The sequence below is a fragment of the Solanum verrucosum genome, unplaced genomic scaffold (assembly GCF_900185275.1).
Source record: "Solanum verrucosum unplaced genomic scaffold, falcon-dt-bn FXZP01000229.1, whole genome shotgun sequence".
Classification (NCBI taxonomy): domain Eukaryota; kingdom Viridiplantae; phylum Streptophyta; class Magnoliopsida; order Solanales; family Solanaceae; genus Solanum; species Solanum verrucosum.
Window position 1 is genome coordinate 2,970,353 of NW_026020011.1, and position 26,511 is coordinate 2,996,863.

A 26,511-nucleotide genomic window follows, 5' to 3' on the forward strand; every position below is an offset into this window, starting at 1 on the left:
AGAGAAAAATTTGCCAGTCATCTCAAGTCAATGCTTTTTAATTTGTACACGTGTCAATTTTCAAAAGGCAAAGTAAACAAATCAAGAAGACAATTAGGAAACATGTACGTACTTTAAGGTGCACAAAGAGTGAAATTTATCTTACATCTCACTAATTCCATTCAAATCAATTATCACGTTCTAAATGAGAATTTCATTATGGAGATATTCTATATTGAACCATTGACTCAGTATTATACCAAGTGACAATATAAGTTTTAAGTTCTATTTTTATATAACAGGTGCAAAATTTTCTTTTTTTCGAAAATAGAAATGGAATATAATTGACCTTTATTTATAAAGAAAATCTAGCTATCTATTAAAATCAATAATGTTACTGTTGAGAATATAAATAAATAAATAATAGAAGTGTGTTCTCTCTAATAATTTAAGTTTTTAGATGAGATGGTCACACATTTTAACATGATATTAAAGCAAACGGAGATCCTGGGATTGAATCTCACCGCCACCCAAATTTAAAAAAAAATCTGCTTTAATTAATTTTGTCTTAATACATTGTATAATTGACGTCTAGAAGCAAGTCATTATGAACTTAACTTCTTCATGCCCTTTGACTAATATTTGCTTAGTTTTAGCCATAAAATGTTTAGTCTTTCTAATAAATCAAGTAGTAATTAATAAAAACCAGACAATTTCTCAAGTCAGAATATAATCAATATAATCATATCATGCATGCATCCATAAAACACGTTTTGTACCCAAAAATATCCACAAAACTCGTTTCCTTGGAGCTTCTATATATATTCCATCAAATATTGACAGAAAATTTATCTAGTGAACTTTTATTAATAATAATAATAATAATAAAAAAAAAATCTCAATAGAAATGAGTACAAGGGTTATTAGTAATAAGGTAATAAACCTCTACTAATTAATTATCATGAAGAAATCATTCGATACTTAAAAGATGACCATTTGTCCTATTCTAACATAGTATCTGATTCCAGGGTTCTAATATGGCAACTAGGGAATCCTTCGGTGCAGTATAGTTAACGCGAAGAGAATCAAGTGGCAGATATCTTAACTAAAGAGGGCTCTAAGTTAGATATGACAAACTCCTTTTTGTTATGGGTAGTTCCTCCATTGTTTGCAGTTGGAAAGTTGGAAGCAGACAAAGTCAGAACTCCCTTTCCTAGGCACAGTGGAGTAGTCATCCTTATGTCAGGGTGTTCAATTGAACACCCTTCGTCGAAAAATTATACCGTATATACAAGTAAAATGATAAATAAAGTGGCTAAGTAACATATTTTGGACACTTTTGACACAACAATATGATGTAGCCTAGTGGTTTCAGGCGCCTTGAAAGAGTAAAGACACACGGACTTATAGTATTTGTGTGTTCGAATCTCACTAGTAGCAAAGTTTTTCACTTTTTAAGAAGAGCAAGTTGCATGGACACCCTTCGTGAAGTTTCTCGCTCCGCCACTGCCTAGGCATATACCGACCTAATACTATTAATAAATATTACCATCTTTTGTACCCAAAAAAAACTATCATAAAGAAAAAAGAGCTAGAGAATTAATACTAGGTATATTCTGTGATAATCACAAAATTTATTATACATTTTATGATCAAGAATTGAAGATGTTACGTAATTTCTTGAAAAAACGAAAATCATAACTCTATTATATGATTATGTTATACGAAATTTGTCGCTTATTTTGTGCAAGGTTTCCAACCGATTTTATTTTTTTTGAAACATTAGCTACGAGCATATATAATTGTACAAATTAAACCGTGTACAAATCAACTATATAAAAATACAAATTAAAAGATTAAATATTATATGTGACTTTTATTCTCCTTAACTATATGGTCTTTTAGTTTACTGTGTCTTACACATCACCTTCAAAGAAGACTTATCTTAGCTGTAGTAACTAGACTCTAAACAAAAAAAAAAAAAAAAAAATTTAATGAAGCTCAAAGTTGTGCCCTATAAAGGGACCATTTCTAAAATATTTTGACCACTCGTTTTTATTTGTGTTTCATTTTTTTAAAGTCAAATCTGATGAATCTTGCTCAATATTTTAAGATATACTTTTTCATTTTATATTAAATAAGAAAAAGATCGTAGTTTATAGTATTTTTTGTATAGTTTTCAAATATACATAAAACTTTAAAATACTGAATTAATCCGATTTAACTTGGCTTTGAAAATTACTCAAATTAATTTTGGTGAAGCGAAAGTGAATGGAAAGAGTACTATAATTTCTTTCCTTAAATTTTCATAAAAAGAAGCCAGCTCTTATTTAGTTGTTCTGGTTTTATTTATTTTTTTCATTTGGAATTAAAATTAGGAAACTTTAAAAAATGACTATATTTAGACTTAATTAGAGATCTATAGCTATAATTTGCTTAATTATGAATTATAGCTAAATGTTAGGGGAGGAGAGATGCGAGCGAGATATGGGAGAGAGGTTCCTTGGGTATGAAGAAAATCATGTTGGGAGCACCACCCCCAAATGGGCCCTGCAGAGCGCGATTCAGATTTAGTCGGAGCTCTTATGTTTGCTCCGGACACCGGATGGGAAACCAAAAAAAAAGGTGAGAGAGGTTGAATACATGTTGTATTTGTTGTATCAGGTTGTATCACGATACAATTGATACAATTGATTTGTATTCATTTTAGAAGGAGAGAGGTGAGCGAGATCTGGGAGAGAGGATAAAGGATGAATATATACATATTCATTGAATCACGAATACAATTAATAAAATATAAAGATTAGTTTTAGGCCAAAAGTTTTTTAAAAAATCATATTTAATTAAATACCATTACATAAATGGAAGGAGTAACAAAATACAAGATACATGGCCACAAGCAAAAAAATAAATAAATCACCAAATACATATGTAATTATCAGTTAAATTTTACCGGATAAATTATAGAGGTAAAAAAATTTTCCCACTTACAACATTGTTTCTCATAGCTAGTCAACTATAAGACATTACAATTATATGCTGGCTGTAAATTGGGAGAAGTTGACATATATCACAATTCACACACCATATATATATTACAAATGAAATAATATAATGTCCTACATATATTTGCACTTTAGCTAAAATCACAAAGTAGTTGTGGTTGGGAATCTAGTAATTAACAAAGTAGTTTCTTGGTTCAACGGCAGAATTGGAACTTGCTTAATCTTTGTTATCTTCCTTGATGGAAATTCAATTGAAATTCTGAATTCGCTTCCATATGATTGTAAATGATAGAGGATTAGATTTCATGATTGTGTTTGCCTTCATATGTAGTAATCAAATAGCTTGAATCATGTCCATCTCTTTCTACTCTCTTCTTTACCACGCATCCTCGAATTGAACACTTGTAGTAATTCCTATTCGGTTGTACAAAATCACATGAATATATATATTATCATTATGTGGAGCTAGAGTCTGCTATATGAATCATTTTTATATATATCTAAGATATAATATTTATATGGAATCTGATGTTCATTATGTTGTGTTTAATTTCTTGTAACCTCTCATGTGATGTACTATTGGTTAGCTCATCCCTTGTATTATATGATAAACAAGCTTAAGTATTATTTCAAATTAGTGTTATATATTGGGTGTCCTTGTTAGCTATACTACTTTCAAGTTTCAACTCTTCTAAAATGGTTGGAATATTATTAATTTTGAGCACATGAAATTCATCTTCACCACAAGTTTATTTCATATGGTCAAGATATTGTTGTCTAATCTATATTACTAAAATATTTAGAATAATAACTTTGATGAATTTCGTAAGAAATAAGAAAATTTAAAGAATATTTTCAAAGCCAGTTACTTAAAATTAGTAAACGAAATAGAGTCTGAAAAGATTAGAAACAATATTTAAGATATTTTTCTCAAGGAAGAAAAATAAATCAAGTCTACTGAATGCACAATGTTGCCTCAAGGAAATTATTCCCCTCAAGTATCTGAGGTTAATGAAATATATCCTCTCAGGATAGAACAATTTTACTCACCGGTGTATTGATACAGAAAATCACAGTATTAGCGAACCACTCAATAGCATTAAAAACACTAAAATTTATTTGTGCAGAAGAAGAAGAATTTCAAAAAATTCATTATACAAAAATGAGAGGGAACCCTCTATTTAAAGACAACAAAGGAAAGTATGAACATGTGCTTATTGTAAAAGGTCAAAGCCCTTTGGAAAAATCACAACCTTTAGAAAAAGTTACAACCCTTTGGAAAAGTTACAACCCTTCGAAAAAGTCACAACTCTTCAAAAATGTCACAACCCTTCTAAAGGTCACAAACTCTTAAGAAAAATTGCATCCCTTCATTTTCCATTCACACGTTTTAAAACCCAACAAATATATATATATATATGTCATTATGTGAACCTAAAGTACTCCATTTATAAAGAAGTCTTCATACATCCCACAATCCCCTTAAACTTGCTTTAAAGGAAAACTTGGTGTGCTGCTTCGAGCCAACTTAGGCCTTCATTGTTTTTGTTTACCCTTGATAAATATCTTAATCTGAATTATTAAATGTGTTTATTTTTTTCTAATTTGAATAGATTAAATGATTAATATCTACAACAAAGTTTTAATATATAGTTATACAAGGGAGATATATCAAGTGACAGACACACTAACTAAGAAAGGAGTTAAGATGCAACAAGTCAACTTTTTTGTGCAATGGACAATTCTATCTCTAGTAGTCTAATAAAATGGAAGTAGACGAAGCATGAAGTAGAAACTCTTTTTGTTAGGGTAGCTACAAAATTTGAAAAATTAGTGACAATTATTATGATACTCACCCCAAGAACAATCCTAGCAGACAGGCACAAATTGGTCTGTCATTCTTATGTAATGATGCATATTAAGTTACATTAATGTATTTTCACTACTAACTATTGTTGATGTCGCCGCATACAATTATCAATGATCACCATTCATAAGTTACCATCACGTACAATCATTAGCCACATTCATCGTCGTCATCATTTACGATCACTATTATCAATCACCAATTAGACAATTACTAATGACAATCATCACAATTAGCCATCACTATATATCACCAACCACCATTAGGTACTACTATTGTTCACCACAAATTTTAGTTGCCATGACCAACAACAACCATTGTTATCAGAGGTGGAGCTAGGTGGGTGTTCGTGGGTTCGGAAGAACCCACTAACTTTTTCATAAATCCTGAGTTTATATTAGAAAATTTAATAAATATATATGTATATTAACTTGAAATTGATTGACAACTCAGAGGTAAGAAATGGCGGTGAAAATACTTTTCACAGTGCTTTGCGTCCTAAAATTTAGAACCCCCAAATTTCTAATTTTGACTCCGCCTCTGAATTTGTTATTAATCACTATAGTAAGTTATCAACACCACTAACTACTACCAGAGCCACCACCATCCCCCAACACAATCCCCATCGGCGCCACAACCACCATCACTAGTCATCATCACCTTCAGGATGCCATAGAATTTTTTGAAATACTTTATCAATTTACTATTTTATTTAATTTTTATATTTATTAATTTATAAATGAAGACAAGTTTTATGTATTCAAATGTATCACAAACAATATTAATTATTTAGTACTATTCAGATCATAGTTTTCTTATATTGATGATCATATTGATGAGATGGGCATTCATGCATAAGCTCATAATTTATAATTTACCTTAAATATTTTTTGTTACTTTTCACCTTCTTCTTGCCATACTTTCTCCATTTATATCCATCATCCAAGACATCAAGTTGAGTCTTTGCTCTTAAAGCAATAACACGTGTTTCATTATTCTTGATCTCTTTCTTTATTATCCCCACTTTGGATTTTCTGTAAAAAGTAAAGACATCAAAAACTACATCAAGAAATATATGTATATATTCCAACAATTATTTTTAAGAAAAATTAAAAAAAACTAAGATCATACAACATGAGCTTGTGATAAAGCTGAGTTGGTTTCTTCTATAATTACTCAACTAATAGTTATTATCTCGTAAAGTCACATTTCTTCTTGATTTCATTTTCTAAATTCAACAAAGTAAGTGACTTCATGAGTGACCATATTAGGAATCAACTCTGATATAACTATGTACATCTGATTCCAGACCGATTATGCAAGAACTATAAATAAAGAACCAAGATCGACTCCTAAGTAATATAAAAGAACAGCATATATAGTCCAAGTGATCTTTACTGAACTATGACTGGCCATCACATCAACAACATAACATATTTCTGAACTTAATGCTCGAAAAATAAATATGACTACAAATTCTTGCCCAAGATGTTCTTAGCTTGATGACTTACTCTTTCAAGTGATTCATGTTTGGTGGTGTGGCATAATAGGAATTGGAAGAACTTCCATTATAACTATAATCTTGAGTCATCATATGTGAGTGATCATTTTCTAAAATACAAGTATTGAAGTTCTTATTGATAGGAGAATAATCAACAAAAAGTTGATCAAGAAATGAAGAAGATTCAAAATCTTGAGAATTATTATAACTAAAATCTTGAGTCATCATATGTGACTGGAAAAGGGGAAAAGGGGAAAAGTAAAATTAGGGTTTCCTATATGAGGAAAAGTACTTGTTTCTAGGAAATTAGTGGAGTTCATTGTGTTTGGAGAAAAAATAATTAGCCAATAAGACCTAAGAAAGACTTTTCAAGAAAAGGGTGTCTTTGGTAGAATGGTGGTGTGCTTCTATATATAGCATTTTATATTTATTTTTTGTTTTAGGAGAGCTTCCTCACCACCTTCCTAGTAGGAATTATGGAATTTCAAATTTCTTTTTTTTCTTATTTGGTATTCGACCACATTGAAATCCGACTAGATCTGAATTTACATCGAAAAGTCCTCTCCCTAACAAAGAAATTTCAACTTTCTTTCTTTATTTATTTTCTCTAATTATTCAATATTCAAAATATACTGATTCAATCAATGAATTCAAATTCTTATTGCGTAGGGACTTGTTTAACGGGAAAAGCATCTTTACACCAGGAAATTCACTCCTTAATTACAAGGAATCAACGACAGATTAAATTTTAATTTGTAGCTAAAAAAGCAAAAATTTCATAATAATCTCATTTATATGTGGATTAGCGACAAATCATAAGAAATTCAATCAGCTAGGAACTTTTAAGGGTGATTGTAGTGACAAATCATAAACAATTTCATACCGATAGCTAATTCCAAGTTTTCTTAATCACAAAATTGAAGCCTTTGGTTAAGGGTGATTATAGTGACAAAAACCACATAGATTGAAATGTAATCAATAGTACATCCTTATCATAAGAATCACGATATATATATATATATATATATAATATGTTACATGCACAGATCAAACATATATATATATAAACTAAATCTTGAGAATAGTTAACGAAAATTTAACTATTCACCAATAAAACTTGATGTAGAGATTGCAGAGATCTTATTCATCACATCATAATCCACGCTCTTCGGTGCTAGTTTATAATTATTTTCTAATGAGGTATAGTTCATGGTTACGTAATGAGTGATGACAATTGAGAGATGCGGTAACTAAGAAAAGTCAGAAATAAAAAGTGCAATAATATGAAAAGGAGAATTTGCTACCTTTACTGAAAATATAGGTTAGTCCAGTGATAAAGATGTTTTTTCCTTATCATAATTAAATAATAAATATTATAGGAGTAGTATTTTTTTTTTCTTTCTCATGGTTTTGACTCTTGACACATTCCCTTTTGATAGGAAAATATAACTCATTAAAAAGAATTACATGCATGACAGCTATTATAAGTTATTAGTATTTTTTTTAATTTTAATTATAAACTATATACGTAAATTAAAATTCTTATTGACCTTTGACCAAGTATATAGAAAGAGACTTGTACATACATATTATAGTAATCATGGGAATGTATGTTTAAGATAGTGTCATTTGTCCAAATATTAAACATCATAATTAATGCAATCAAACTATTCAAATATGTTATAATGGCTATAATAAATTATTCAGACTCGATCTAATTAAGTTTAGAGTTATTTATCGTTTGATATTGAACTTTTGCTTAGTTCGACTCAAGCACTATAGGAATTAAATTATGCAATATAAATTGTGTATTAGTATTTTTCAAAATTTATTATAGTGTTTATAAGAAGTTGGAGTTATATTTTTTGTGGCATATGTAATTATTTTTATTCTTTTTAAAGAGAGAAAATTTAATAGCTCATATAAGATGGTGTCAAAGATCAATGACTAGTTAACCAAGAAAATAACTACTTTTCTGGACGAGAAGAGCGAGTCTCAGTCCGGCGTGAGTAGCCAATAGAAAGTTTGCTATGCATACGGACCGAGGAAGGGTGATAGATATGTAAGCCAAATTCAATTGATTCAGGGTACTTCTCCTTTATATATGTGAGTCTGGGTGTTATGTTTTTTTTCTAAAAATAAAAAATAAAAAATTATGCTCTCTTGACATACGACATAATCTATGAAATATTATAATACGAAAAGTTTACATTAAAAAAAAAGTTGGTTATTATTTTTGGAGTCTAAGGTCAATAGAGGTTGGACCAAATATGTTTTAAGTACAGTACGTTATAACGCGTCCCTCCATTTCTCAAACATGCGCTATTACAAGTCTCTTTATACTATCATTGTTCATTTTTACGCGTTCATTTTGGATATTAAATGTTTTTTAAGAGACACTACTTAACATGCGTATTATATCACAATGCTCATATTAACTGACGTATAGTTTATGTTTTGAAAAATAATTTAAAAAATAAGTAATTAATATTGAAGATAAAATAGAAGAAAAAAAATCTTGATAGGTTGTAAATGACAAATAAAGTGATTTTTTTAAAAAAAAAAATATAAGACAAGTAAAAGTGAATGGAGAAAGTCTCAACTTTGTCACATAAATTGAGACTGAAAAAATAACATATATTATATTCGTGTTGACGTGGGTTCCTAGCTCTAGTAAAGAAAGAAGAAGTTACAAGTGCATGCTCCTTTCTACACTAGTTTTGTGGATGTATGCATGCATGATGATATTGTAATCTGACTTTCATAATTTTTTTATTTTTATTACTACTTGATTTATTAGAAAGACTATAACATGAAAAAAGATAAAATATTTTTTTTAAAGAAAAAAATGGAAAATATTAGTCAAAGAGTAGATGTTTAGTTCACACTTAGATAATCATAATTATGATAACTGATGATGGAAAAGTTAATACAATGAATTAAGACAAAAAAAAATTCAATAGTTGTGATTTTTTTTGTCCAAGTAAATTTTGATTAATAAATTGGATTTTATAATAGGCTGGTACAATGTATCTTTGATCATCGACTGATCAAAAGCTAATTTTAACAGGTGTATCTTTCCAAATTTGACCAAAGATTAGTGACCAAATAGATAGAATCCCTTTCCTTTTAACTAAATATCACGATCAATCAAATTTGATCTTTGAAAATGAAAAGAATTTATTAGTAAGCATTTTTCTATTTAATGGGACTTATACGATGTGTTGGATATTTAAAATTTGGGTGGGAAGTCAAAAACAATAAAAAAAAAAATCTAGTCATTTTTATAAACAGGGATCAATATAATATTTTTTCTCCTACATTTATACATCTAACACAAAACTTACGGGTACTGAGTGAATGATTATAGGTATAACTAGGGGTAACAAAACGAGTAACTTACAAAAATAACTATATTTATAGAGTTAATGAATATCAATAGCCATAAGTATGTTATTTACAATAAATGACTATAATTTATATCACTTTTTCGCTGTATTTTTGTATAGTTTTTTATTTTTTTATTTATACATCAATACATCTTTAAGTACAACAAACTAAATAAGGAATTGACTCTAAATATAACCCACTATCCTTACATTACATCCATACAATGAGCAACTTCCCATAATTAACTTTATAACTGAAAATTACTCATTTAAAGACATATCATATTATATTCTTTATCAGTTTAACAAAAATTGTGATACATCATACTCAATTTTCTTGTTGTCTCCATAATTCTTATTCTGGCATTGTAAAGGTATTAATTTTTCTTTTTTGGTTAATTCAAGTTATTGTATGTAAGCAAATTGTTGAATTTGTGAATGAAGGTGAAGTATTTCGATTTTGAATAAGTGAACTACATGGCAATAGATACACTAGTTGTTAAACAAAAAATGAATGCACCAATATAAAATACAATGAATACGTTGGATACAACTATACTTGTATTCCCTAATCAACTTTTTATCTTGGATATAGTACTTATCTATCTAGATATAATTGTATTCGCAAATCAACATTTCAACTTGTGCTTATATAACAATACAAGTATCTATGTATATAAATATGGATACATTCAACACTGTTGGTAAGCAAAAATATGGATACATTAGACAAACGAGCAAAAAAGATACAATTTGTGGGTATCAAACTGTATAAGTATGGATACATTAGACACACGAGCAAAAAAAGATACAATTTGTGGGTATCAAACTGTATAAGTATTCTTGTAAATAAATTTTTGAAAAGGCCAACAATATTGTATTGATGTATCCAACTATACTTGAATTCCCTAATCAACTTTTTAAATTTGACAGAGTACTTATGTATTCAAATACAATTGTATTCACAGATCAACAATTCAATTTGTGGTTATATAATGATACAAATGTCTATGCATATAAGTATTCTACTATATACAAAATTGACAATCAAAGAACCCTCAATCTCTTTTTTGTTCATGTTCTTCTTGTACTCATTTTTTAACAACTATACACATGCATACGAAATCAAATTTTCTAACAATTTTAATACAAGAAACGATCCATAATATAAAGACAATGGCACACAATACATGTGTTGAGATATATAAGTAAATGACATTAAACTAAAAAAAATAAAGCATACAAATCTCAATTTCATTTTTCTCTTGTTCCTGCTCGACTGCTCTTTTTTCACACCCACTTAAATCAGTAATGTTGACTTTTCTCCTTTTTTTCAAGAATAGTTTTCACTTTTGAACCTTTTTTCTTTATTAATTTTGCATGTTCGATTTTTTCAAGCAAATTTAAGGGTATATGGTCATTAACCTTTTTTGTTCTTCTTTCGTTCTCCATGCAGCAGTAGAGCCTGAAATTTTGACTTCTTGTTGAGTAATACACAAATCAAAAGAAGGTAGTTCATCCAACAATTTGTCAAATAAATGTATATCTCTCGTAACCCTCCTCGGAGTATCAATTTCATCCATTGAAATGGATAAACAAATTCTTGAATCAAAACCCTATGAAAATAGAAGAAAGTGTAGATATATAATGTTCATAAAAACGAGATAAATATGCAATTAGAAGATATCTAATGGATACAAAATCACAAAAATTGCTCTTGCAGTGATGTAAAGGATCTTGAATTTGAATGAATTTGGGGGGAAAAAATCAGAAAGTATGTGATGTATGAATATTGATGAAAGAGAAAAATTTGATGATGGTAAACATGGGAAAAGTTCACAAATGTGTCTGCCATAATTAATTAGGCATTCAATAATTACTTTCCTATTTAATATTTATTTATTATATTAAATATCTATAAAAAAAATTATTTATTTGTATATAATTAAGTTTTCTATTTATAATCTAATTATATCCATATAACATGAAAAAAATAAAATGTAGCTATTTTTCTTGAATATATATGGATGTTTGTCATATTCTGAAGTTTTTCCTAAACGGAGATCCAATATTTAACTAGTTCAACTTTAGACTTGAACCCAGACTTCAACTTGAGACCTGAATCCAGACCCTAGCTCGACCCAGATTCAAGACCATATTCAGGACTAGATCTTGACCCCCAACCTTGACTCGTGATCCAGTTCCAACCTTAACCTCATACTCAACTTCCGATTCCGATATAGCTATCGACCCTCGAACCAAACCTGAATATCCTTGACCTGGACCTAACACTCAATCTCCAACTCAACCTCGACACAAAATCTGAACCTTGATCTAAGCTTGACTGGGGACTCGAACCCCAACCTAGACCCTTGGGCCCCTACCCAACTTTGATATAATGTTATATTTATGCAATACTTTGTTTGTGATATTTCGTTAAGAAATTTATAATATCTCTGAAAATATATAATCTAAGAGTTGAGTCGAATTGGACAGATTGGGTTATTATTCATCATTTAGCTCATCTTGACTCGATCATCTCAATAGAAATAACCTTTGGCAGAGTTGTGCATCAACCCGTCACACGTATAGAGATTCAGCCCATCTTGATCCGTTCAAATTCCCTCGATACAACTACTCCTTGATTAAATTATCATTTAGAACGTGATAATTGGTTGGGATTTTTTTATTTTCATTAAAAGGTTAAACACTGTAGGTTGCAACTTTATTATTATGCATGAAATTCAATCGTGTAGTACAAATCTCAACCAAATTCAACTACAAAGACGTAGATATTATATGTAGCTTAATCTCCGCTTTAGTCTTTCATTTTACTGTATGTTACACTTCAACCCCACAAGATTGTGACTTGTCTTAGCTGTCGTAAATAGACTTTGGAATAAAAAGCAGATAATTTCAATTAAGCTGATAATGATGGAGTAGTATATATTATAGTTATAGTTGTGCCCAAATAAGGAACCATTAATGCAATTTGACTTTGTCATATATGCTAATTTCTTGACTATTTTCACAAAAAGCAAAGATTTGGAAATATCATGAATAATAAAGTGTACAAATTCAAACTTCCAATAGGAATATATAAACTACTCTAAACTATGAATTAAAATTAGGTATAAGGTATTGAAACACACTTAAATTAAGACGAAATTGTCAATTACACATCTAAACTATGTGAGAATTTTAACTTATTTTTTTTCGTATTATTAGTAAACTAGAATAGCAAATGACTACTCCTTTGCCATATGAAATTCAAGATTCATAGCCATAACGAAAACTCTCCAATACATTGAGAAAAAAGAATGAATGGGGATATATACCTTCGCGATCGCGGGGTTATAATATTAGAATGATTTTGTTATATGCGAATACAACAAAAATAGAGAAAACAAGAGACCAAGAAGGCCTGCAAAATTTGAGAAAATTGAATTACCAGTGCCAAACACCAGCTTATTTTCGACGACTTTCCAAGAAATCTCTGGTTCTCTTCCTCATGCGTGTGAAGGCAACAAATGCACAAGCCAGAAGCCATGGAGGGATACGACCATCAGAGAGATTCAACTTTTTTGCCCACTCTGCAGGAGGGTCTCTTATCACCAGTAATACTATAAGTATGGCAACAACAGCAACCCCGACCAATATTCTGGTTATAGGTTTCACCAACGAGTCCTAATAATCAAACAAAGAAATCATTACAACTCACACATATGCGTCTAAACGTCATAGCACCATGTGAAATAAGCAAATACTTGCACGAGGTCTAAGAAATGCATCATTTGTGATAAAAAGAATTGAGTGACTTTTTCTTATTGGAAACTCTATCATCTATTTCGACATGGTTGGTGGATCGACTTAAATCTAAAAGGTACAATCCTATCATACTTATCCTCCTTGTGAACGAGTGATTAGATGATTTTGAGTTTTCAACAAGCAGAAATACTAGCACAAAAAAGGACACAACTAATCTTCGGAAACTATTTTCTCTTTGTCCAAGTACCTCTTGATCGTGTTTAAAAATCATGTAAATTTTTGTCTTTTAGAATCTAACTCTCTACCAATCAAAATAGTAGGCAAAATAAGTTCCTTCAAAATCAGGTCTAGATCGTTTCATTTGTCAATCTAATGTACGATTTTCCCACAAGAGCCAAGCCTCTCCAAATCCAGATAATGATATTTAGTTCTCTAGAAAAACTGTCTGAGTTTCATTATACATATATATATATAGATGCACTATGAACTCATACATGGAGAAAACACGAGTTCAAGATCATTCAAATGGACTGTTTGGAACCAGCAAAGGACATTGACTAGGTTCATACTCACTCTGCATTTCCAACAGGAAAAACACCAGTGCTCTTTAGACTAATTGCAAATTGTGCACCAAAATACTAAACTACTAAGCTTGGAGCAAATAAGGGAAGAAACCATCTTTATGCTTAGCCATCAATTTTGTGAGACTAACTATAGATTATTCGATCAATCAAAAACCAAATGATCAACTTAGAGCAACATCTTCCTTTTTTTTTTCCCCTATAATTGTAGTGTTCGGGTCAGCCTGCATACACCTTGACTAATTACACGGATACTGTCACCTCTCACCAACAACAACAAGAGATATCAGGTAACTTTGTCTACCAAAGCTAGAACAGATGAAAAGAAATCCCTTGTTCATTTGTCCTAGCCTTGCTACATGTTGGTGGTGGGAGGTTTCAAGTATCCGTGGAATTAGTTTATGCATGCAAACTGGTCCGAGCACCATGGTTATCAAATAAAAGTAATAAAATTCGAAAAAATGTAAAATTTATTCAAAGGAGTTAAGGAATTATTTTCTCATTTCATACGAATAATTAAATATTATTTCAGTTATACCTAATTTGGGAATAAAAGTGCACACTTTATTAAATCAAAAAACAGAACTTCCCAATTGCACCAATTTTACCTTAGGTTCTCCATCAATGTAAATGGTGGATCCATCTCGATAAGTAATAATCGATCTTCCATTACGTGGATTAAACCGGATCGGAACGCCCCGACCCGTTTCCGGCTTGAATGCATAAACCGATTTGAACCCGTATTTGTCGAGAAATTCCCTAACATCGAGCTGATCCTGGTCCCACCCACCAAGGTATGCCTTGAATACATCGATGGGGCCCTTGCCACGTCGGTACAGGTGGACCTCCACCTCCGGGACCTTCGTCTTTACGGATCTAGTCCGGTTTGGCGGGTTCGGATTCAGGTTAGGTTTTAAATTCGATAACAGTGGAGTCGCTTCGTCGGCGTCGCTGCCGGCGAAAGCTTCTGTGATCTCCACCATTTTTATGGCAATGGAGAAAAGGAAAAACCAAAGGGAAGGTCGTTAAAAATATGAAATTTTGAGCTATTTAAAACAATAAAACAAATAAATAATTTTTTATTTTTTTTATAAGGTGGCAATTTATTTTTCTATTTTTTGTGAGTATATTCTCTTTGGAATAAACTTATCGGTATTATATTTTATTATGTAGTACAACAACATATGTTATATAGTACTAACTATACTATTATATTTATCGAGCCGGATCATTTGATTATCAATTAGAGATGAGTTACTATTTAATAAAGGCTCGATTCTTTAATTTAATAAATCTTCTTTATTTCTTCTTCCCTTACTCTCAAACTTTTTTTTCACGAAATAAGAGTTGGGATGTGAAAATTCATATTTAACGCTCATTTAGTGTGTTGGTACCAATGTTTGACTAGTATATACTATATAATATAATATTAGATTTGGGATTAAAAGTCTTCCTATATTTTCTATATTTTGTTCAATAAAAACATTATTATATGAAATGTAATGGAGGGCACTATTTTTTTTTTATCGAACATGCAAGCATTTAAAGGTTGTGCTATTGTTAATGGTAGGAAACTAGGGATGTATTCAATGTTTTAATTATGTATTAAGATGAACACTTAAAATTTGGCTTATAATTAACTAATTTTGTATATATGAATTATGATACATTTTGTACTCAATAAATTTGATAGAAATTAATGGTAAAATTAATTGAATTCATAAAGTTCAAATTTTTATCATGATAAAATATGTTGTTGATAAAAAATCTAGTAATTAAATATTGGAAAGTAGAAAAATAGATTCATTATCATCAATTTTTGAAATATTACTTTACTATATAAGAAGAGTGAATAAATTCACTCCTCTTTCGACACGTGGCACCAAAAAAAAGGAGAGGGTTGAACATAAGTGTGAATGTGAGGATATTTTGGGTATTTAAAAATACCCTCACATTCACACTTATCTACTAAAAAAATATTACTATATAATATATATAAAATTACTATATAATATATATAATGTATAATATAAGTACTAGATAAGTGTGAAAGTGAGGGTATTTTGGGTAGTTAAAAATACCCTCACATTCACACTTATCTACTAAAAAAATATATATATAAGTACTAGATTTAAATATATTTAAAAATAATATAAGTAATACTATACTTAGTATGCTTAAAAATAGTAAAAACTACATAAAAAGTACTACATATCATATTACAATAATTAACAATTATTTGACACTTTCAATTCTATCAATGCCATATAAATTAGGATAAAAAAGTAACATTTATATTCAAAAATAATCTAAGTAATACTATACATTACAATAATTAATAGCTTAAATATTTAAAAGTTATATAAAAAATTTAATTGACTCTCTAAATTCTATTGCTACCACATAAAATGGATTATATGATAAACATATATTGTTTGAAATTGACGAAAAATAAACTATAAATTACAATAATTAACAAAAAAAATTGTCGGCTCCAAAAAATCTATCAATTAAGAACATATATTGTTTCAAATTGACGAAAAAGAAACTATAAATTACAATAATTAACAAAAAAATTCTCTTGACTCCAACAAATCTATCAATTAATGCCACATAAATTGGGACATGGAAAATAACATATATTCTTTAAAAATTAAGTTCAAAATGTACTATAAAATACAATAATTAACAACTTAATATAGTAAAGAGACATATAAAAAATGGTTAATATTTGAAATTTTGCATGTGCCACATAAATTAGAACAAAGAGAGTAATAAATATTATTTTCAAAATTCTGTAAAAAAAAGGTACTACAAATCACAATAGCTAACAATTTAAAATATTTTTAGAATCATATAAAAATTTCAATAACTTCTCAAATTTCATAATATATGACATAAGAAGAGGGAATAACCAATATATTTATAAAAAGAAATGACATATAAAATGAAATAGACAGAGTATTAGTTTTTGAAAATGGAAAAGGACAAAACACATATAAAATTAAAAGACATATAAAAAAAAAATTGTTTAACTCTCAAACATAAAAAGTAACATATGTTTATTAAAAACTTTAATAAAAAGTACTATAATTTACAATAAATAATAACTTAAAATATCTACAAGACAACAAAAAAAAGACTAGTTTTTGTACTGCTTGTGTCACATAAATTAGGATTGGGATGATTTTAAAATTTTAATTTTGGTTATACATTATAAAATAGCCGAAAAATTGAATGATATAATTTTTTTTAAAATAACCGAATGAATCGTCCTATCGATAACCCTAATGTTACTTCTACTCTGTTTATTTTTACTTAAATTTAGAAAGATATGTTTCATTTCTACCCTCAAACTTATCGGTACATTTATTTGCTATTTGAAATTGAAATTAAAAAGACAAATGACAAATAAGTTTTTATATGAGCTCACTTATGAGCAAAATTTATTATAACAATCTTTACTAATTTTATAACAATACATAAACTATACTCTCTCCGTCCCATATTAGATGGGCACTTCCAACTTTACACGGTGATTAAGAAATCATTAATACTTTGGAAGACTTCAACATTTTACCCTTTGTTTATATCAATGCACATTGAAATGAGTTACAAAAAATACACATACAATATAGGAATGGTCATATTAATTGTAGGGTAAAATGGAAAAGAATTAATTAATTCTATCTTAATTTAATAAGTGCTCAAATAATATGAAAAACATTTTTTAGTAAGATTCTCATCTAATATGGGACGGAGAGAGTAACAATATAACTTTATTAATGTTGGGCCCGGGCAGCGCCCGAGCTTTCTTTACTAGTATATGTATACAAACACTTGTAATTAAATTAGAGTCCTAAATAAATAAATAAAAAAGTTAAAGCTAAAATTATACTCTAGGCATGCCTTCAAATCTAGTCACACACTTGGGCCAATGATGTAACCATGAGAAAGTTGACCCAAGATGTCCCATCACCAACCAAACCACTCATTTCACTAGCAATAATATGATAGGAACTTATTTATAGAAATCTCTAGGACAATTAACAAATATACTTAAGAGGAATCAAAAAAGGAAGTAGATCAAATACGGAAATAAGAAGCAAGCTCGTCTTTTTTTTTATTATTATTTTGATTGAGGGGATGAAGAAAGTGGACAAAAGTACAAATTCGCATTTCTTATTGAACAAATACGAGAAAAAAATAATATTGAAAACGCTCATAACTCAACTCCTTCCTTCGTAGAGCCCGTGTATTATAAGTGATAATGTCAATCTCCGTCTTCTTGGCACACGTGATCATGGAAGGTTTGTCACCTTTATCTCATTCTGTTGCACATTCGTTGTTATTTTTTATCATTCGAAATTTTATTTATTACAATTATGAAACTTCTAACTTTGATAAGACAAAAAAAATGACACTATTCGTGATATTTCACTTAAGATATATACTCTTTGCACTTTGCTTCAAAACTAAACTAACATATATATAAAGTATATAAACATGTATAAATTCCATATTTTTGGATGAATAAAAAAAACAGAAACAACAAAGGAAATCGAATTATAGGCTATAGTCAACACATTTATTTTGCTTCTATATTCTTAAGTAAATGACTATAATAATAGTATATTTTTAGTTAGTTGACTGATATTACCATACATACTAGCCAAACACAAGGAAAATCAAACATCACAAAAACCCAGAAAATTAATTCAGATGGAAAAAATCATATATGAACGGAGAAAGTTGAAAAGAGTTATGATAAAGAAAATTCAACTAAAATAAATCACCAAGTAAAATTTGAAGACCAAATTAATTACTACATGTGAGAAAAGACAATAAAAATTTACTGCTTATGAGAAAACACAACAGAAATCTGAAACGGGAATTCAAAATACAACACGAAAACCATAATCATCCAACCAAAATTGAAAGCATATCGATTAAAATTATTGGGACTTTTGTAACATGGAAAATGAAGCAAATTTTCACACACCCAAATCAAATTTGGTATATTCACACACCTAGATCAAATTTAATCACCCAACCAAAAGGATAATCCAACATCAATAACAAACCCAAATGGAAAAATAAGCAAACATTCACACACCCAAATCAAATTTGGAACTTCAACTTTGACGAATAGGAAGATGACACAAAAAAAAAACTCAATTGAAACATGTAAAAACCGTACCTGGAGAGAGTGAGTCTTTTAAAGTGTTATATGTGAAGGAAAATAGTGATAATTGAATGATATTTTGGTCTTAAATGAAACATAAATTATATTTCAAGGCAATTCCCTAAACTTGAATAACCATTTAGGAAATTAACTCAAGCAATAATTATTATATTTAGATTTTGTGCAATAAGCTCGATCGAAAAAAATATCTATAAAATTTGGAGTTTAAATTGTCCCAAATTATCTAGTTAACCAACTCGACCACTCTTGAGAAAAAAAAAAGAGAAGGTTAATCCAAATTTTTAATAGAATTTTCCCGCGAGGGAAACCCGGATCAAACCAAGGCGCCTCCTCAATTTTCCTCTTTCTCTCTCTCTCTAAAACTTCCCCAAATCATTTCTGTCAATTTCTCTCTCTTCAAGAGGGAAAACCATAGCTATGGAAGCAGCAATGGGATTGATGAGAAGAATTCCTCCAAAGCATACAGAAACTGCTCTCTCTGCTCTGCTAAGTCTCTTGCCTGAACATTCTTCAGATCTCCTTTCTCAAGTTGATCAGCCTCTCCAGGTAATACAAGCAAAAAGCTCTTTGCAATTGAACTTGTAAAATGCATTATTGAATATGTTCATTTTTGTATTGTTGAAATTTCTGTGTTTTCAATTTATAGAATCTCTTGTTTTGGAGAACCCTAATTTGTTTTTATTGGGCATCGAAATGAAATTGGCGGAATTGATACAGATGATTCCTGTATCCGATCTTAACTAGTTTGGGAGGTGTAGCTGTTGTTTTATGCATGTGCAGATTGATTTTTTTTAGTTTTGAAGTAATGATGTCTAGCTATTATTACTTAATACTCCTTTGAGTTAGTTGATTCTGCATTTGTATTGAGTGAATTAGCTTTGTGTAAGGATTTATGGTGACAATGTGTTCAGAAGAGTCGACGATTTACTCGATGTGCGAAGGTTGTGGCTTCGTGCAAAACAGTTTGACTTAATTGCAACTGCTGCAGTATTTTGGTTTTGCGAGTGTGCCAGTGTCGATCTCACATATCTTTTCTATTTGTAGTCACTATACTCTTCCTCTGACTACTGAAAATGTTATTGCAAACTGCAAAGGGGAAAGTTAATAATTTTTTTTCCTGAGTTTCGATATCGCTCTGGTTCTTTTGAGTGTGCGTGTATGACATCACATGTTATTATAATAATTTCCATTAGGTGAAAACAATTAGTTGAGATTGCAGTTTACTTGTTTTTATTATGCTTTCCATTAGGTCCCGTGTTTGGCTGGAGTTTCTTAAATTTAATTAGAAATTACTACAGCAATTATAGGGATAAGTATGAGATGGAGGGACCTAGTATAAGAGAATCTATAATTATTCAAAAATACAAATTATTGAGTATCGGAATGAAGTTAACAAGATGTAACCAATAAAGAATCTTTTTTAGCCAACCCTATCTAGTTAGATTCTCAAATCTCTATTGATTTGAATGATTCACTTTCAGCGGAAGTTGAACATTCACCTCTTCTCTTCCAGTATTGATAGTGGGATTAACATCAGTACAGCTTAGCTAACTTGATAGCGTGATTTCCTTTACTGATTTAATAGAGTTTGGACTTCTGCTTGGTACTCCACTTTTTATCATGTTTTGGATAAGTAATTCTTCTCAACTTGGACATGATCTATGTTTGAGACATGTACCAAATCAGGACGAGGCTCTTTTTATCTGCATAACCAATTCAAATAAAATAGCTAACTGCTGCATCACTCTGGTTCAGAATCATCAGCAACCACCTCAGAAGGTAAACAAAATGATAAAGAACATTTTTTTGATCAAGGAAAAGAAGAAGATAAGTGAAAGCATGAAAGCTACCTTTCTATTGAAAATATAGAATCACTTCAAGGACTGGAAAATTTGTCATTTGAAATTGTATGAAACCCAGAAGAGTTTCCTGTTTCAGTGTTACAGTGGTTCGAACAATGATTCTAACACATTGTTTACATGCTGCTCTATTAATTATGGGAATGGGATGTATGAGATATTAATGCAGATAAGTGCTTGCATTGCATCATATCTTTCCTTTAGATTCAGAGATTTAACCTACTGTTGGGTTTCCATTTTCAGATAATTTATTTTTTCTTGCAAAAAAATTGATGATACTTTCTTATACCGAGTCCTTACATTTCTTGGGTTACAGTACCGAATAATGATTCTTGGAGGGGTTAGGCATTTCTTTTGCCGAGCTACCTCTTTTTATCTTTGATTATAAGCCAAATTGTATATTATATCTTTCACAGTTGTGCATTTGTTGATGCTGGCCTTTTGAATTGAGGATGGCCAACATTTTTAAGAGAAGATAAATATCCACTGCAAATTGCATTTTGATATCATGACAAAAGGAAGCATGATTTTTCGTGGTATTTTATCTTTTCATAAAATTACATTCTTGGAAAAACAAGCTCCATATATTTTCCTCTTTCGCTTTTCGTTCGCTTTTCTTGTTGGTTATTTGGTTTAGAAAAACTTAATATGGATAATGGCCATGATATGTGCATGTGATATACTGGTGTATACTAGCTTCAGGCTAGAGCAAATGTTGGTCAGTTGTTACTATAAATGAAGGTATTTGAGCTCATCAAGTCTCAAACATTTGTTCATCTTGATAAAGCTAATGTCTTGAAATTGGATTATCAGGTCTTGTGCGATATGGAGTCCGGCAAAGAGTTCATCCTCTGTGAGTATAACAGAGATGCTGATTCATATAGGTAACTGAATAATTGCTTGTATCTAACTGGGGTGATATTGTACGGCATCAAATCCCATAGAGGATTCTTCCCGTACTGCATTTTGATATGACTTATTAAAATTTCCTTGCTTGCCCAAATATAGATTTTCATAGCTCATCATGCGCTAGAGATGATTATAATATTTTCATGCAAATGAATTGCTTGGCAGGAATTCCACTTTGCGTGTACAAGTCCATTGTTTTTGTTTTGGCAGCTTCAACCAATTTAAATGTTGGTTTCATCCATGTTTATTTCTTGTTATGTGTTCCTCATAGGGTTCCATTTTCATATTTGACCATAATTGTCTTGAAATATTTGAAACTTGCCTGTACCATCACTCCACTTAAATGATGTCTCTTGACTCTTCAGATGCCCTATACCTGGTAACTTTTTGCCAGATGTTCACATCATGGAGCATCTCAGCATGCATTGTACTTCGGATGATTCTCTATCCCCAAGTCGTCAGCCTGTGGGACTCAATCCAACGAAATACTACTCCTAGGTTATATCACCTTTTAATTGTTCCACCATCAAACACTTAAACTTTCCTTAGAACCTCTGATAAAGGCAGGACTAGTTACAAGTGTTTCTGATCAGGATTTTGTAGTTGTGATCTTTTTGCTGCTTTTTTATAAATAATTTTGTTTAATTTATTAGGATGAGACTTCTCCAAAAAATGAGTCCGATGACATGTATGTGGGCCAAGATTTTTGGCCTTACAGGTCTTAGTTTCTCTGTTTATATCACTCATTCTCTTTATCTGATTTTCTGGAGTGCTGACTCTCCATATGTTGGACCATAAGAATACCCTCCTAGTAAAAGAGCTCTTGATTGTTGTAGAGTTGGCTAACAACATATTGACATGATAGTAAAGCCAATATGTGAATATCAGGTGATTTAAATAAGCTTAACACCATTGGAGTACATGTTTGGCCAGTTTAGTTGTTTTCTACTGCATTTCAAGATTAACCAAATTTCAAGACATAAAATGACACAATTCCTATGCTACATTTGATAGATGTTCTATCTATAACTTTGGTATTTTCACTTGTAGGTCTCCTTGGTCAAATAAGTATCATCCACCATTAGAAGATGCGCCTCAACCTTCTCTGGAGCTGAGGAAACTTGAGGTTGAAGCAAATGAAGTCTTTGCTATCTATCGTGACCAGTGAGGTCCCTTATTTACCTCGTCTTTTCTTCTTGCTATGCAATTGTACCAAGCTTTATAAATGAACCAGCACATAGAATGTGCTTGTCAAACTGTACAAAATAGCCAGAAAACAAAACCCAAAATTATGCCCCACCTATTCTTGTAATGATTTTAACTTCTGTAGAATCAGCCTCATTTACATGTTTCAAACTACATCATAAACAAAACAAAAATATACAATTAACTTTCTTGTGAATGGAGTTGGCACTATCTTCAAAACACCTCCTATTTCTCTCAGTCCCAAAAGTCCACCATCTACAAGCAACTGAGCAAGTATAGTATTCCACCATAGTAGCTTCCTCTTCTTATTTCATTTTCTGGTTCAGCATCTCATCAAGCTGGTTGTTGTTTCTGGCATAACCCAATGCGCAATAGTGATGTTCAAGCAAAGCTCCCACAGTTTTTTTTTGGTAACAATAGCTGCCACAGTTGAGTAATAACTTGGCAGTGCAAAAATATATGACAGACGTTCTCTTCGTCTCTCTCACAAATAAAACATAACCCAATGCGTAATAGTGATGTTCAAGCAAAGCTGCCACAGTTTTTTTTTTTGGTAACGATAGCTGCCACAGTTGAGTAATAACTTGGCAGTGCAAAAATATATGACAGACGTTCTCTTCGTCTCTCTCACAAATAAAACATTTGCTACATAATGCAAAACCTCTTTTTGCAAATTCCCTTGTGCCAATTAAATTCTTATCCACAAATATTTCATTCAGCTTGTCTTAAACTTTAGATGAATCTAGGACATCTCTTTCAGATTTGTCCTATCATGTTAACTTATGATAGGACTAGCTAAGAAGATATCATCCATACTAGTTTCATCTCTTGGTTATTCACAGCATTTTCTGCAGTTTCACTGACCAAAACACTGTTAGGTACTATGAAGGTGGCATCTCATCAGTTTATATGTGGGAAGATGAAAATGAAGGTTTTGTTTCTTGCTTTTTAATAAAGAAAGGTAAGTTCTATTTGGATTTCCAAAAATAAGTGAATATTTTTTCTGCTTCTAATTTGCAATTTTTTTGGAGGATGTAGATGGCTCCAAGACTGGACATGGTAGAAGGGGGTATCTCGAGGAAGGAGCCTGGGATGCCATACATGTTATTGAGGTATTAGCTCCTGAGTAAAGAAAGAGAGAACTTCTTTGGTCTTCTCTTCCTTCTCTTGTTTGTTCAATTAATGAGCACGGCTTAAAATTGTTACCAAATCGTTCAGGTGGGACCAGAAGAGGAAGAAATTGTCCAGTACTGCCTGACTAGTACAGTGATGCTGACCTTGACTACAGACAATGAGTCATCAGGCTCATTCAATTTGTCTGGATCAATTAGAAGACAGGTATTTAATGGATGTTGTAGCAGTTATATAATGCTTTGTTTCTTAACATTCAAATGTGTATTTCGATTCAAACATCTAAATCTTAATGCACATTTAATATTCTATTCAGATGTGTATTATGATTCAAGCTTTTAATCTCAATAAAAATAAATGAGGCTTTAATGTGTCTATGACGCCGCATGAATGTGGTAATACTGCCCCGACTTGTGAAAGACCTTAAGGCATATCAAGCTTGGAAAAAGAAGAATTCCCTTGCTCGCATTATGTTGTTGTATTGTATGGGTGATAACTTCATGAGAGTTTTTTAACAAGTATGAAGATGCAAAGGACGTGCCCACATTAAGAAAAACTTAAAGTCATGATCAATAAGGCAGAACTATGGTGAAATTTCCTTACGTGTACTGTCCTGTTCATCTTCATCAACCCATTTGTTAAGGGGATTCAATAGTTCATATATAACAATAAAAAATCGGTTTTACCCTATTTAGACAATATAATTTTATGGTGAAGGGGATTCAATTTGAACTCCCTTGCCACAACCTAGCTCAGCCCCTGTACTTGTTCCCCCATCAAACTGATCTCTGCAAGTCCTTATTCATTCCATGGGATGGTAATTAATACATTAGCTGGACATCTTAGTAATTTTTCCTAATTGATCCTCCTTTGCATGTATAGATGAGTATGAAGCTCTCTGTCTCAGAGGGTCATCTCTGTAATATGGGAAAGATGATTGAAGAGATGGAGGGTAAGCTGAGAAACTCCTTGGATCAGGTATATGTCTTTACTCTTTGAAGCTCTTTTCCTTTTACCTTTTCTTTGATGTAATTGATGGGTTATTTTCCTTCGATGTGGCGCTAATTAGTTCTTCCTGAGACTTAGTAATTATTGAAATCAATGACTCGCACCTCTTTGTTATTCTCCCTTGATGCGAGGCACATTTCTTGCTGGAAACTGCTTAGTTGGCAGCAGAAAGGTGAAGAAAAGGGTGTTATCTGGTACTAGCTTTTCTTACTGGAAAATGCTTAGGAGGCAGAAAGTGGACCAAAGGGTGTTATGGGGTAGTGAATATAGTTTAGGGAAATCGTGGTTCACATGGAAAATAACTTTGGAGTAAGTATGAATTTACCCAAATTGGTGGAAGGTCTCAAAGGGGATGCTTTAGGCTTTGTTGACAAGAGACCTCTTTTCCTTGTGTCATTTCTATGTTAAAACAGACCGTGAAATTGAGTTCAAAAACTGCTTAAACCTGCAGGTATATTTTGGGAAGACAAATGAAATGGTTTGTACTCTGAGGCCACCCGCTGAACTGGTGCAGATGAAATTGCCCGACGCCTGAGATTTGTTATTTCTTGCCTTTTTTGTTGGGTGTTTGTGTAAACCTTGGTTTGCTTCCATGTCAAAAGGTAGTGGTCGTGGTTGTGGTTGAACAGTATTCATTGTATTGATAACTTTGTTGTCTTATAATCTATAACACATTTGAGTCTTACAGAGTACCTAAATGTCCTAGTTTTTGACCGTCTGAAAATTCACTTTTATTTAAGATGTGGGTTATCATACAAATTTCTTTCTTCGAGAATCTATTTTGGATCTTAATGAAATTTTTGATTATTTATAGGAAAAGATATTATGATACCATGTAGCCGCTTTGTGAAATACTTGTTTTTCTGGCACACTAATAAAATTATTTGCCTCTTCCATTTGTCCCCATTTCTTGATGACTGTTTTTTTCCCTGTTTTGATGAAAAAGAGAATGTCGTTGTCTTCTTGTTTGGCATAATATATAGACAGACACTCAACCTGCAATGACTTGCAAGTAAACACTTAAATTTGAGTCTGCACATGTAAACATTTTAACTCGTCTTCAATGTATCAATTGAACACTACAATTGACATAATGATTATT

General features: G+C 31.0%; 3 protein-coding genes across 3 annotated transcripts; 1 reads left to right on the plus strand and 2 right to left on the minus strand.

The window, feature by feature from the left end:
- Window positions 1–2,945: 2,945 nt before the first annotated feature.
- On the minus strand, window positions 2,946–6,717 carry LOC125820206 (probable WRKY transcription factor 51). Its single transcript, XM_049499634.1, has 3 exons — window positions 6,363–6,717; window positions 5,730–5,885; window positions 2,946–3,398 (listed from the first exon to the last, which is right to left on the minus strand). The coding sequence occupies exons 1-3, from the start codon at window positions 6,578–6,580 to the stop codon at window positions 3,281–3,283; spliced, it is 492 nt and encodes a 163-aa protein (XP_049355591.1). The 5' UTR covers window positions 6,581–6,717; the 3' UTR covers window positions 2,946–3,280.
- A 6,214-nt stretch (window positions 6,718–12,931) lies between these two features.
- On the minus strand, window positions 12,932–15,107 carry LOC125820204 (uncharacterized). The gene is made up of 2 exons (XM_049499633.1): window positions 14,699–15,107; window positions 12,932–13,428 (listed from the first exon to the last, which is right to left on the minus strand). Exons 1-2 carry the CDS (start codon window positions 15,071–15,073, stop codon window positions 13,210–13,212), a joined length of 594 nt encoding a protein of 197 aa, XP_049355590.1. The 5' UTR covers window positions 15,074–15,107; the 3' UTR covers window positions 12,932–13,209.
- A 4,475-nt stretch (window positions 15,108–19,582) lies between these two features.
- LOC125820200 (probable F-actin-capping protein subunit beta) lies at window positions 19,583–26,188 on the plus strand. Its single transcript, XM_049499629.1, has 8 exons — window positions 19,583–19,842; window positions 21,969–22,039; window positions 23,115–23,228; window positions 24,149–24,231; window positions 24,309–24,382; window positions 24,489–24,608; window positions 25,284–25,379; window positions 25,861–26,188. Exons 1-8 carry the CDS (start codon window positions 19,714–19,716, stop codon window positions 25,942–25,944), a joined length of 771 nt encoding a protein of 256 aa, XP_049355586.1. The 5' UTR covers window positions 19,583–19,713; the 3' UTR covers window positions 25,945–26,188.
- The last annotated feature ends 323 nt before the right edge of the window (window positions 26,189–26,511 follow it).